Source organism: Salvia hispanica, chromosome 3 (assembly GCF_029641045.1).
Source record: "Salvia hispanica isolate PSC_SH4W2 chromosome 3, Shi_PSC_v1, whole genome shotgun sequence".
Classification (NCBI taxonomy): Eukaryota; Viridiplantae; Streptophyta; class Magnoliopsida; order Lamiales; family Lamiaceae; genus Salvia; species Salvia hispanica.
Genome location: NC_142694.1, coordinates 29,370,891 through 29,385,986, shown reverse-complemented (window position 1 = coordinate 29,385,986; position 15,096 = coordinate 29,370,891). Strand labels below are relative to the sequence as shown.

Sequence of the window (15,096 nt, the reverse complement as noted above, 5' to 3'; positions counted from 1 at the left end):
CGTATACAACTGTATAATAACATAGTTAGGATTTTCACAACAATTAATATTATTTAATTTAAATAATTTTTACTTACACAAGGATAAGTGGTGAAAAATAGTCGTCTTGATGAGTACAGTGATCGGAATTCTTCCATATTGTTGAGGTAGGAAGCCCATGCATCTATAACGCCAACCACAATTAATTTCCTAGGTATCAAGGAACACATTTCCATCTTTTGTAACTTTTACAACGTCATCGTCATAAACAAGTTCATGTCTGCATATTTTTTAATATATGTTAGAATTTCACATACTAGTAAAAATAATGCGATACAATGTTAGAAAGCAATTTAGAAATCATACTCTTCTGTTTTATGTGTTGTAAGAATCCAGTAATATGATTCTTTTTCATCTTTACTGAGCTTGTTTGTAATCTTAACTGCTCGTTCATTGAATGGAGATCTCAACGCATGAGACACAGTTTTCTCATTTCTAGTACGTACATCTATATGTTCCTTCAAAGTTTTGATCTATTGTTTGCAATAAATAAATCAATTATTATAGCTTCATCATATAAAGAACAAACTTCAAATTATCTATGACTTTGCACAAGCTTACCTTGTTGGCGTTGTAAACAATGAGCTCAGTTGACACTGGCTTACCAACCAAACAACTTTCCATGAAATCATCATCCATGTCTATATCCTTATTAGCATTCAACACTGACTGAATTTCCGCATCCACATTAATATTCTACATAATGAACTAAATTGTAAATATAATGAAGTACAAAGTATGCACTGCTGTTTGAGTATGACAATCATAAACATATATCAATAAAAGCAAAGGATCATTTCAATGCTTTTATGTTGTGTGTAGTAGGGGAATAAATATTTTTAATTATGTAAATTAGATTTGTACCTTGGTTCCATCATCTTTATGAAATCTCGCATTGGATCTATGCTCATCAACACACGGTGTATTCAAATTCTGGTAGTGGTTCAGAAAATGATCCATTTCAGGGACAAGATACTTCATTATTTAAGATGTATACTTCTCAAATTGTTATTTTACCTTCTCCGTTAGATTAACTCTTAAGTTTTCCATATGTCCAGCATCAACACTGAACGTTGATTGCTGTGTAACATCTACCATTTGTATACTAAGATCCTGGAAGTAGAATTACATAACAAAATACTTCATTAAATAAGATAGTTAATTAATAATGAACTGGATCTTCTACATAATGAACCAAATTATAAATATAATGAAGTAAAAAGTATTCGGTGCTTGTTAGGTTTGACATTTGTTGTGTGTAGTTGGGTGATAAAGATTTTTAATCATGTAATTTAGATTTATATAAAAAACAGTTCATACAGTATGACAGTTACTTCATCATACTGAAATATTACTTCAAACAGAGTTATTAAAATGCAAGGTAAAAAATAGTTCATTCAGTACGACAGTTACTTCATTATATTGAAATATTACTTCAAACAGAGTTAATAAAAGGTAAGGTAGTAAATAGTTCATTCAGTACGACATTTACTTCATAATACTGAAATATTACTTCAAATAGAGAAAATAAAAGGCAAGGTAACACTGAACTTTGATGGCTGTGTAATATCTGCCATTTGTATACTAAGATTATGGAAGTAGAATAACATAACAAAATACTTCATTAAATAAGATAGTTAATTCATAATGAACTGGATTACTATGCAATCTTCTATATGCAATCTTCATTAAATAACATAACATCTTCTACGTAATGTATATGCAATCTATATGCAAATCTCACATTTGATCCATGTTGAACAACACATAATGTATTCAAATCCTGGTATTGATTTAGAAAATTATTTATTCCAAAGACAAACTATTTCATTATTTGAGATGTATGCTTCTGAAAATTCAGATTTTACCTTCTCCATTATATTAGCTTTTAAGTTATCCATAAGGCATGCATCAACACTGAAGTTTGATGGCGATGTAAGATCTGGCATTTGTACATTAAGATCCTGCCAGTAGTATTATATAAAAAATGGTTCATTCAGTATGACATTTACTTCATTATATCGAAATATTACTTCAAACAGAGTTAATAAAGGACAAGGTAAAAAATAGTTCATTCAGTACGATAATTACTTCATTATACAGAAATATTACTTCAAACAGACTTAATAAAAAGCAAGGTAAAATTTTACCTTATTCACATCATCTACGGGCATGAATTGTACAGCGTCGAGGATATAGTTCCCAGTATATATGTCCCTTGACGGTGTATTATCAACCTGTTAATTATAAACAACAATACAAACAAAACCCAATGAACAATTGTTCTCCATTGCCTAAATAGAACATGTTAGTTACAAAAACCATTTCATATTTTACATCAAAATAAGTTTAGTTCATCCCCAAATACAAAACAAAATAAGTCAGTTAGTTACATCCCATTGTTTATATGAATTACAACACAACAAAACAAAGTTCCCATACTACAACATCCAAGTTTCAACCAAGAAGCCATTCATCCACTTACGTTCCTTCCTCCAACCTCAAATCCTAAATCAAACGAAGGACCTTCAGTTTCCCATCTTTTTCTTAGCTCTGCCACCTTCATTACTTTCTCAACTGCAGCGATAAATTCTGGATCATCAACGTCGTCATCTTGCATTGCTTGAGACATTGCTTGAGACATGTTTTGGATTTCAATGCCGTCTTCTTCTTGTCCCATCTGTTGCACGCCCATCATTTTCAATGAGCAATTGGCTGCAACTTTAGAGCAGGCATCTTTCTTGACATCTTCTGCATCTTCTTCTATATTCTTCATAAGTTCACTTAGTGCATCAGCTGCAATTCCCATAACTTTGAAAAAGTGCTTTCTACGTTTTGCAGCAGCAGAGATATCACTTCCTTTTATGCAAGATAAGCTGGCAATGTCATGCTTTCCACCCAATTCAAACAGATTGCTTCTTTGAGGATTGAAAATACCCTCCTTAATGCCTCTTCCAAATGGCCCAGGCTCAAGCTCCATTTTCTGTCTTTTGTTTAGCAGTTTGCTTGTCCAGCCCTTGATTGTTGGGAATGTTCTTGTGACGAGCCGTGATTGAAGAACAATCCTATCAACATAACATGGCTACAAAATGAAACTTAGCATTAGTTCATCACTTCTAAATAATACTTCATATTTAAAACAGATTAATTCAAGGCAATATATTTTAGTTACTTACCACCAGAAATGAAACTGGCCCAGTGAATGGTTTGCTCTTGTCTTTAGCCCAAACCTTGTGGGCATGAAGGAGAGAATCAATCACATAACCGCACCAATTATAATCTTTGATTATCAATGTCATCGATTACCTCTTCAATCTGTGTTGTCAAGTATCCGTCTCCAGAGGGGTTAATCAAGATTGTGTCGAATAAAATCAAGAAAATATTCCTGAACATTTCCCCACCTTCAACATCACTTAACATTTTTTCCATAAACATATCAGGACCCATATTTTTTCTAGCTCGGTTACAAGATTCAGCAATCTCTTTGATGAATTTGTCCAACTTTTGATGTCCATTCCTTTCAAATTTCAAATGACCATTTGGTAAACCAAGCGTGGCATGGACATCATCATCGCCGATATGTAGTATTCCTCGTCTGAACTTTACTCCGCATGTATCTATATCAAAATTATCTAGTATCTCATATGCAAGCTTTGCTGGAATAAAGGTCAAACTGAAATGAAGAAGACTCCCGAAACCCATATCTTCTACTGTCTTTTGTTGTTCCTCATTCAGAGATTTTATTGCTTCAACAAACTTTGTCGGACCTCTTTTAAGACACAGAACTCTGTCAGAAACTCCTGTGCCCTTCTTTGAAGCAACTTTATCAACATTCTTTGACGCTTTCTTTACTATCTTTCTGTTTACATTTCCCCAGTAGGTGAAGTATGTTCTTGCTCAGTTCCTCTTATCCTCTTCATACCTAACATATGTTTATAATTAATAATGATAATGATATAAAATGTTTAAAAGTTAACATCATATTTGACACTAAATTGCATTACTGAATGAAGTAATAGCACGACTAAATGAAGTAATAAACTAATGTAATGAAGCAATCGCATGACTTAATGAAGTAAGTTAATATTATATTTCAATAAAATGTGATATTTACTTCATTACTGACTGTCATTTGGTTCATTATTTATTAAATATAGTTCATTACTACCGCTTAAGGTTTAACGCTAAAATTTGTTGTATCATTAAGCTAATTCAATAACATGTCAAAAATACTTCATAACATACTTAAGTTAGTTCATATTTATTGAATATAGTTCATTACTATCCAATAATGATGTCAAAAGAGATGCCAATAATACACATTTTAAAATGCTCTTTCTGCACTACAATATAATCAATGTCGAGTAAAGAAATTCCAGATACAAGGAAGTGAAACACACACAAGGGTAGTACCTCTGTTTTGAGCTTCTTCTACAGGCTGCTTGTCATGTCTTTTCTTTGTTCTCAATTCATCATTAACTTCATTAAAACATGTCAGTTTATCTATGTTAGTCACCTATATTATTATTTTTTATTGAATAATTAAAACTTGTTTACATATGCTGCAAACCTGATGCTTGATTTGTTTTATCTAGATTTTGAGTAGCAGGCTGCTTTGAAGAGCTATTACCACCAGAAAATTTCTTCATCCTCAACATTTCTGTAAAAAAAAAAGAGCACTATAGTACTTCAATATGGTATTACACAATTCTATTATAGGAATTTAAATAAAACATCAAATGAGATATTAAATATGAAACAAAAATCCAACTTTAATTTGATATACCTCTGTTTTTATCTCCTTCGCGATCTGCTGGATACTTGTCATATTTTTTCTTTGTACGCAATTCATCATTGACTTCAGATTCTTCATTAGCATGCTGTTTTGAAGTATTATCACCAACAGCTACATTTTTCATTTTCAACATTTCTGGAAAAAAAAAGAGAGGACTATTTTAGTCAATGGATAAAATGACATGTTGTATTAAATCAAAATATAATGTGAGTTTATGAATTAAACCTTGTAGTTTTTCTGTTGGTGTAATACTCTTTTCTAGAGCTTTCATTTTCTTGTCATCTGCATATAGCACAGTTTGTATGAATGAAGTAATAAAGTGTATGAATGAAGTAAAATGGAACATAAATGAAGTAATAAAGTGTATGAATGAAGTAATTGCCTAAGTAGTTTGAGAGGATTTGCAAAGAAATACTCGCATTCTTCTTCTTTTGTAAGGAACTTTCACCTATACACAATATTACAGAATAAATATACATATCATCAACAATTACAGATAGTTCTCAATGAACACTATGTTACTTCATTAAATACACAATTAACTTCATTATATAGCTTAGATTTCACTTTTTACTTTCTGGCACAGAATTATTTCTAAGCCTTTTACATGATAACTTCATTTAGTAGATAGATTACTTCATTATATCAATTTATTACTTCACCTTACCAATTTACTACTTCAGCTAATAGAACATATAGGTCATTTAAATGTGCAAACAACAAAGTAGCTGAGTTTAATCCTAATACCCTAAACCCATTCAACACAGTAAATAGATAATTCATATTTAATGTCTATCACTTCATTACAAGCAAGTTTTACCTCCTATATAATGAATACATAATCAATGTTAACATATCTTCCCAATTACAGATAGTTCACAAAGAATACTATGTTATTCATTAAATACACAATTAACTTCATTATATAACTTAGATTCAAGCAATTCACTCCAAACCCCCAACTGGTTCATGATCAAGAACAATGATAAGCAACAAAATCAAATAACAACAAGCTCAATCTCAGTTACAACCAATTCTTATTTCAAAAACATCAAACAATGCAGCAGTTAATTTTTATTCTAAAATCCTAAACTCATTCAAAGAAAGATTTACCTACAACAGTTAAGTTTAATCCTACATTCTCTGACGAAACTTCATGTTCGAATACTAATGAACAGATCCTCTATCAACAAGCATCCAACAGATCATGTGTTACCTCATTGTTATAATTTATTTTTCATTTTACCGATTTAATTCTAGGTTTTATCTTCTGGATCTGTAATTTTTTTCGCAGCAACTTCATCCGGCTTCCGACTTGACTTTTTGATTGTCTCTGATTTTGCCGGCTGCTTGAGTCTATATTTCAATGCTATTTTGACGAAAATAAGAATCTAGGTTAGGAATTAGATGAATTAAATTAAGTGTAAGAAGTTTTCAAAGTTTCAAAGTGTATTACCTTCATCGGAAATGTGGCGTCCAGAAGTTTCGGTAGAAGTTTTCCGAGTATCGACCATTTTGCAACTTAATCTACCGATTAAATGTTGAACTTATTGCCGGTAGCAGTTTTCGGTGAAGTTTTCCGAGTATATTGCCGGCGATGAAATCGTATATTGCCGGCGATGATCGATGATCGATGGAAGATGAAGATGAACTATCTTCTGAGAGAAGTTTTGAGAGGAGAGAAAAAATCGCGGCGAAAAACGCGTGAGAGGAAATGTAGTAAATTTTTGAAATTTTACCCTAATTATGAAATTACAAAAATGCCCCCGAGTTGTAGTAAATTGAGTATATAATGAAGTGCGAAAATTAACCTTTGATTATCTAATCTATTCCATCAAATTCAAGATTATGTGGTCAAGATTCGGTCTCTAGTTCGGTCTTTAAGAGTGGAGTTGTGGTTAATAGGACTATATATATATATATATATATATATATATATAGTCCTATTCATATATTCATATATAACACCACTAAAGGATAATTGGAAAAGTCGGGGTGTTACACCTATCCCAAAATATCTCCCTAACGCCCTCACAAAAATTTTGAAGACAGTCGAGGGCAGTCGTCTCGCCGATATGGAGGTACTCATCGAACATGTCGGCCGCACCTCCGTATGCCAACTGCCTGATTGCGGCAGTGCACTTCTGTATGGGCGTGTGGCCGGGTTTTTTTTTTTTTTTTTGCACGATGGGTCATTAGTTCATAGCATAGACACAAAATTAAACACACCCTAAAGAGTTCGAAAAAAGGCTAATAGTAAATTATACTAGTACTTAATCACAAATTACGATACCAAGAAGGGGGGCGGCGACCCCGGAAGGGGCTCTGCGAGAAGTGCAGGTCGCAGCCTGGGGCAGAGTTGAGCTGGCGGAAGGGTGGTGCAACGGCGGGGAGCGAGCAATCGCATTTGGACGTGGGTTGCGGAGAGCATTAGGAGTAGCAGTAGCAGGATCACTGGCAGGATCAGGTGGAGCATTAGGAGTAGCAGTAGCAGAAGCATTAGCAGGATCATTGGCAGTAGCATGAGCATCAGCAGGAGGAGGTGGAGGAGTAGGACCTCATTCATCAACAATGGAGGCCGTAACTCGCGCGGCCTTGTATATCCATCCACAGGTTCCCAACATATCGTTCATGACATGGTCTTTTTTCCCAACGCATCTCTCTACACAATGCAGGAAACCAGAATACAGTGTGGGAGCAACGTTCTCCCCAAAAGAAATTAGATCTTCTTGCAATCCACCCTCGTTTTAAGAGGGCTTACACTCGCCTTTAGAGGGCTTACCTTTGCCTTTAGATAGGGCTGGGTCGATACGGTATATTGTACCGAAAATTTTGTATCGTTATTGTATCGAAAATATCGATATAAAAGAATTCCATATCATTAACGTATCGAAAGTTTCGGTATATCGTACCGAACTTCGGTATACCTTTTGGAACGGTATATCTAAATTAAATGGATATCTATTTATGATTTTAGGGTTTCCAATAAATATTTTTTTTAATATATAATTAAATTAAATGGATATCAATTTATGATTTTGAACTTTTAATCTTAAAAAAAGTATATTATTATTATAATCAGTATAAACGGTATGTATCGATAATTCAATACGTATTGATTTTCGATATATTTCGGTATACCGATAATATCGATATATATCATATATTCGATATATAAAGGCATACCGCGATATAAGAAAATTTATATCGTTATCGTATCGAAAACTTACGATACGGTATTGTATCGTACCAAAAATTTTGGTATGCCAAAAATTCAATATTTTTTTATATTTTTCAATACGATACGATCGATATACCATTTTTTCGGTATATTTATCCAACCCTACCTTTAGAGGGCTTGAGCTTTAAGACAAATAAAAACCAGAACACTATTCCAAGTAATATCACATAGGTACAATGAGACACTATCCTCCAAAAGAAAAGCCAACATACCCGACTCTTCATCTCTTTCTCCATCGCCGAGACGTTATTATAAGCAGAAGTCCACTGAGTAGAGAGCAGGCCCAAGTCTAGAGAGCCTGCTCGGTAGGGGTGGCGAAACGGGTACCCGCACCCGATTTCAGCCAGAATATAAGTCCCGATACCCGTCCCACATTTCATCAGGTATCCCGTACCCGACACTGCGGGTACCCGATCCCGAGACTATACCCGAAACTGCATTTTTTAAATATATGTGTGTCATTATGATGCGTATATAATATATATGTGTGTACCTATATGTGTGTGTGTACCTACCTGTATATGTGTGTGTACTCTTATTCATCATCAACATCAAGTATTGTTACATTAATACATATAAATATAGTATTATATACGGGTGTGCCGTTACATTAATATGTGTGGAGCAATGAAGGTGGTGGGTGAAATGTGCAGTGAGTAGACGAAATAAAATTAGAAGTGAAATTGGAAAAGAGGTCAGAGGAGATTGGAATTTAGAGAATATAGTTTATTGGATATTAAATATTTAAAACTAATTAATAAAAATTAAAAATTTGAAAACCTTAATTGTGAAAAAGTCGGGTATTCTCGGGTTTATCGGGTATACCCGCTCAGGTATCGGGTATACCCGATACCCGCAAAATTCTAAAATACACAACCCGACCCCGCCCCGTTTCCCGCAATCATCAGGCGGCGGGTACCCGATACCCGATGGGTATCGGGTCGGGATAAGAATTATCCGTTACCCGCTACCCGTTTCGCCACCCCTACTGATCGGGCTCTCTCTGGGATGTTGTCCAAGACTCTGCTCAGGAACACGGCAAGACCACCGCAATTTGCGTCCTGGCATAAGTCGCCGGTGAGGCGACTTTGAATAAGATTTCTTCCTACCATTGTGATCTCCTTTAGGCATGTCAGCTTGTCGTCTCCATTCAGTTGTTGCACCCGTAGCACGATTTCATCATCAGTGTTGATATTGAACCTCAAAACGTTCAAAAGCCTCCGGAAAGGTGAAAACGATTTCTGGCAAGAGATCCATTGCTCAAGCAATGGTATGAACTTAGCTGCCATTACACTACTAGAAAATTGGCTTCTCACTACACTTTTTTAGTCACACTTTATAGAAGGTGCCAGCATAGATGTACTATCTATACACGAGCTTTTCACTACACGTATATCATATATTGTTACTGTACCTCAAAATAAATGCGATATAAAAACTCATTTCATGACACTTCTATTTATGACAATTTTAAAATGCAAACAATCCTTAACAAATAAAAAGAAATTAGAAACGTACATACACACACACCGCACTTCACACGTACACACACCGCGACACACGCACACCCACAACCCTCCGCCGACGTCACCGCGCCTCCTGCGACCGCTGCCCTCCACCGAACAACGTGGAAGCCCTTCTTTCTCTCCTATTTTTCAACACCTCTATCCCCCTCCATACCCACACATACGTTCATCTGCAACTGCTATCCGGTCGATTTTGCCGCCGCCGTCACTGGACTCCGACATCTCTCGAATATTCTTGTCTATCCTCTATGTAAGTAACCTTCCACACCTCTTATTCATCAAATTTCGGATTCAAATTGAATTTAGGGTTTGTGTTCAATTTCTCCCCCAATTCGAATTTAAGTAAAATTAGTTTGAAATCTCACATGTGTTCCTTGATTTTATGAGTGAAGCAACAGTTGTGAAGAAATGTTTGTGTTTGTGCAGTCGTGCTTTAAAAGTTCTTGGTGCTATTGTTTTTTGATTTTTTCAAATTTGGAGTTGTTTCTCACCGTTACTGTGGAATCATGTATGTGTTTGGAGCTAAGTAGGTTGTATTTGCTTTGTTTTCGTTTGCAGGATATGAAACACATGAGAGCATGCTATGATGGATTACTTTCTGCTGCAACAAATAATGCTTATGGTACTAAATTTTCTTATGTTTGTTTGCTAATTAATTCACATTCTCTTTTGGGATCGGAAAAGCTAGATTTTTTTATAGGTAGTGGTTTATCATACTCTGGATTATCTTGCTTGGTAGTTTTTCATGTTTTGGTTTTGAATTCTGAAAGCTATATTTTTATATGTTTGTAAGTTTGTTTGCTAGTTAATTCAGCAGCAGTCATAATTTTTGCTAATTGAGCTGAGATGCTTTGATCCTCTTGTCTATAGCTCTTCTACATTTTGCAATTAGGGATCTTTAAACGAGTTCATATATTCCTTGTCCGGAACTTCATTTTATTTGCACCACCACATTTTTTTCACCCAAGAGAAATTTCTGAAAGCTACAATTTGTTTTTGTTGGTAGATTACTAAATTATTTGACATCTTCTTGTTGAATTATTATTATGAATTATTCTCTATTGTAACTTGGATATCATTAGTGATTGTCCTAAATTGGTATTTTCTCATTTATAGAAATTACCCTATGTTAATGGCAACATAGAAAGTTGCCCTGCTCTGGCAGTTGGCTGTACAGCAGTACTTAAACCATCAAAATTAGCATCCATGTAAGTTTTTTTTTTTCAATATTCATTCCTTCAGCTACTGTTTTTATATTTGTATGATGTTTGTTTTCCCCTACTTGGTAACTTCAGCACATGTTTGGAGTTGGCTGAAGTGTGTCGAGATGTGGGTCTTCTATCTGGTGTTCTCAACTTTTTGACAGGCTATGCTCCTTTGGTTTCACATCCTGATGTAGACAAGGTCAGTCGCGACCTTCCGTTCTGTTTTTCAGTTCCTTATTTTTCTTTTGAGTTGGATGTTTTCCAACTGAGATGTCGACGGTGGGAGGAGCTTGGAGTTCTCGCTGAAGAAGGGGGGTCTCCACTAGCGACGGGGGGTGGCCTTCGTTGAAAAGAGAAGATCGAAGATCGGAGGAGGAAACACAGTGATTAACATTATATAATGTTTAGTGCTAGTAATATTTGTTTAGTTTTAAGTAAAAGACAATCATACTTATGTTTAGTTTTTGTTTAAACATATTATATTTTTTTTAGTATCATTTGATACTTTGGATATTAATATTTTTGCTATTTTATTTGAATGAGTATTAAATTTTGTCGTATGATTAATAGTAATTTAATGAATTTTGTGCATTGAAAGTCAAAATGTAAATTATAAGTATTCAAAGAATCTAAATATAAATTATAGAAATATGTAGGTGGAAAAGTAAAATATAAAAAAATGTAGAGTAAATTGTAATAATCAAAATTAATGGGGTATTTTGTAAATTTTCGTCCAAAAGTTAGTGTAGTTTAAGAAATAATAATGTGGCATTTTAAAGTGACATCACACGTCATGTTTCATGGCACTTTTGAAGTGCAGTAATACACTATCTATCTTTACACATAACCTGTTAATACGTCTACCAATAATGCACTTGCATCAAGTGCCATAAAAGATTAAGTGTAACAACAATAGTTTTGTAATGGCTGTTTTAAGTGACATAAAATACCAATTTTCTAGTAGTGTTATATTTGATACATATATTACTCAACTTAGCCATGAATCTAGTGGAGATTGATATTTCCTTGTTTAGCAAAAATTACTTAAAAGATCATATTCAGCATGGAGATATTGGGTCGCAAAGAAACGACAAAGAGAGAGGAGAGGACGTGTGGTCGGGTTTACCTACCGCATCCTCCCTCATCCTAAAATACTCATATCGACGCTCTAAAGCATCCACGGTACGCAGAAATAGCGGACGATGCATCCTAAAATGTCGCCGGTACATGTTCTCCCCAAACCTCGGCTCCGGTGTGAAGTAGTCCTCATACAACCGATGACGTGCAACGATGTGGTCCTGGGGGATTATAGCTCGATGATGGATGGGTCGAGGTACTGCCGGCTGCTGCTGCAAGGCCGCTTGTATCACGCGATTTATCTCCCTGGACGTAACGGCCCGCATCTGTTCTTTAATTCGCCAGTGTATGTCATCATCACCCCCACCACTACCACCCGCACCACTACCACTACTACTGGCCATTTTGGATATATACTAAAAGAAATGTGGAGAGAGAGAAACTCATTAAAACAAGTGGTGCAAATGAAATGAAGTTCAACGAGCCGTATATGTATAGTTTTTTTTAAAAAAATAAAAATAAAAATCGGGACGTCCGCCGGGACATCCATCGGGAACCCGCAATAGCGGACGTCCCGATGGACGTCGTTGGAAATCCGTGGAACTCCGGTGTCCGCAAGCGACGTCCGCGTTCGTCGGTCGCTCGCCTAATGGCGGACGTCTGGCACGCAGGTCTGACGTCCGTCGGGACGTCCACCGCTGCGGATGCTCTTGGCATAGATATTGGAGTGATGGATTATCGCAGGGTTATGAAATTTTGAGAAGACACTCTAGAAAATTTTGCAAGTGTAGCCTCTGGGCAATCACTGCATAGGGCGGGACATTTTCCATTTCAATGCACTTTGCATTTACGATACTTCCTTCGTTCGCGATTAAAAGTTCCGAATGAATGTCGTACTACAAGTTATAAAAATTGCTCATATAACGGAAAGTAGATAGAAAAAGATATTGAAATAAAGATCTCATACTCATATATTTAAATTTAAATCTATACATAAAAAATGAGTTAATGGAATTATTTACTTACTATAATAAATCTGAACTGAGACTCCTAATCATAGACAGACCAAAGTGTTGAACCGAGATTCATAATTGCGGACGAAGAGAGTAATTTGGTTTTTGTCATAGGTATTTTTTATTAAATATTAGGTTTCACTTCTAGCTATTTTTTTTACTTTAAAGAGAATGGTCATCTTTATATTAGGATTACATTTCAATGTTTAATCGTACTTTTAGGAGTAATTTGGTTTTTGTCATAGGTATTTTTTATTAAATATTAGGTTTCACTTCTAGCTATTTTTTTTACTTTAAAGAGAATGGTCATCTTTATATTAGGATTACATTTCAATGTTTTAATCGTACTTTTAGTGATAGGGATTTTATATGCTAACATTATAGTACTAATATTACTATAAAAGAGTACACTGGACAAATGTATATATACTCCTTCCGTTCATCAATAAATTGTCTCATTTTGTTTTTTTTATTATTTATGGTAATAGACTCTACATTCCACTAATTTTATCATATAAATCTTTTACCACCCAGTTTCATGAAATTTTTTAAGTATATCGTATAAATCTTTTACCATATATTATAAAAATGCAATGCAAGATGCATGCTATGATGGTTGTCATTGAATAAAGCATCATCATACATTGGATAACACACATAAAAAAACGTGAATAGATGTTATTGATGTGAGTAATATGAATAAATAGAAAACATACAACATTATAAATGTCAAACTACTCCATCTTATCCCTAAACAAGATCAAATAGGTCTAGAACATTTTACAACTGAAAGTTGTGCCTATTTTGATCTTGTTAGGACTGGAAAAATAATTGGAAAATAATTAAATTGGTAGGCTAATTAGAAAATAATTAGGTGACTAATAATATCAGATTAAGCCTAATTGGTAAAAAATTTGCTAATCCACGATTGGCCTTCAGAAAACGACTGGATCGACAACGATTTTATTTGTTATGGACCCGATTTTCAAAAAGTGAATGTGTTGGACCAACTTCATATTTTGGTCATATATTTATGACTAAAATTGACATTTCGATTTTTAAAGTTATTCCCTCCATCCCACTTTAGGAGCCCCAGTTGGAACTATCCATAAATGATATTAGGTCTCACATTTCATTAACCTTTTTCCACCCACATTTTATTGTAAAACTAATATAAAAAATTAGGATCCACGTTCCACTATTTTTTTCACCAACTTTCCTTTACATTTCTTAAAACCCGTGCCGAACTCAACCGGGACTCTTAAAGTGGAACGGATGGAGTATTATTTAAAACCTAAATTGAACATAAATTTTAGTACTAATCCAAGGACAAATATTCTATAAAAATTATTAATATACTTCCTTCGTCCCATAAGAATATACATTTTTTCTTTTTTAGTTTGTCTCACAAGAATATGCACTTTATAATTTTAGAAAGTTTTTTCTCTCTAATGAGATGTGACCTATTCTCCACTAACAATACTTTAATTTTTTTTTTCTCTACCTCTCTCTTACTTTACCAATTTTACATTAAACCCGTGCCCGAACCCAAAGTGTATAGTAGGAGTATTTGTTAATCTCTTAAACACCCATAAATGACTTGTTTATGGTAATAGATGAACATTTCCGTATGTAAATTCGAGTGCATAATACACACGTTTATTTATCTATTCATTATTCAGTACTATACAACATTTACACTGGTGTATTATAAATAACTAGTATCACACCCGTGCGATGCACGAACTAAGATATTTTGAAATATTTTGAAATATTTTGATTTGAAGATATTAAAAATAATATTAGTATATGAAAATTATAAACAAAAAATATAGTACTATATAATAAAGACAAATCAAAATTACTTAAAACATGGAGTAATAAACATGAAACCACTGCAGTCTACAAAGTGTAGTGTGTCAATATTAAATTACATGATATAAAACCTATCACAATAACCAATTAAATAAAAGAGTAATTGCTCATAAGTTGGTTTTGATAACTTATTTATACAGTTGGTTCTTCTTCTTCAAACATTTGGGACTTGGATCCAACATTTCAAAAATTACATAAAAGATTTAATAGTGGCGCCACCGTCAACAGTGGTGGCAGCATCACAGTAGCCGCGGAGAAGGTCGCCTTCTTGGGTAGTGATGTAGAATGTCACCGTCAATTGATGCTTGATCACTCTTACAGCGCT

The 15,096-nt window shown here is 34.3% G+C and overlaps 1 protein-coding gene and 1 long non-coding RNA gene across 2 annotated transcripts; one reads left to right on the top strand and one right to left on the bottom strand.

Annotated features, from left to right (window-relative positions):
* Window positions 1-3,902: 3,902 nt before the first annotated feature.
* On the bottom strand, window positions 3,903-12,713 carry LOC148930524 (uncharacterized). The gene is made up of 8 exons (XM_089066503.1): window positions 12,690-12,713; window positions 11,932-12,299; window positions 6,885-7,003; window positions 5,060-5,116; window positions 4,826-4,969; window positions 4,610-4,699; window positions 4,453-4,518; window positions 3,903-3,961 (listed from the first exon to the last, which is right to left on the bottom strand). The coding sequence occupies exons 1-8, from the start codon at window positions 12,711-12,713 to the stop codon at window positions 3,903-3,905; spliced, it is 927 nt and encodes a 308-aa protein (XP_088922629.1).
* LOC125212376 (uncharacterized) lies at window positions 9,593-11,366 on the top strand. The gene is made up of 4 exons (XR_016136748.1): window positions 9,593-9,851; window positions 10,160-10,223; window positions 10,718-10,809; window positions 10,897-11,366. It is a non-coding gene; the product is annotated as an uncharacterized LOC125212376 (long non-coding RNA).
* Window positions 12,714-15,096: the final 2,383 nt, after the last annotated feature.

Excerpts from the sequence above, each read along its gene's own strand:
- LOC148930524 (XM_089066503.1), bottom strand. The coding sequence starts at position 12,713 with ATGGAAAATGTCCCGCCCTATGCA. Across the intron at positions 12,300-12,689 it reads AAAATGTCCCGCCCTATGCA|TATATATCCAAAATGGCCAG; the intron begins GTGATTGCCCAG and ends CATTTCTTTTAG. Across the intron at positions 3,962-4,452 it reads AGAAGAAGCTCAAAACAGAG|GTATGAAGAGGATAAGAGGA; the intron begins GTACTACCCTTG and ends AACATATGTTAG.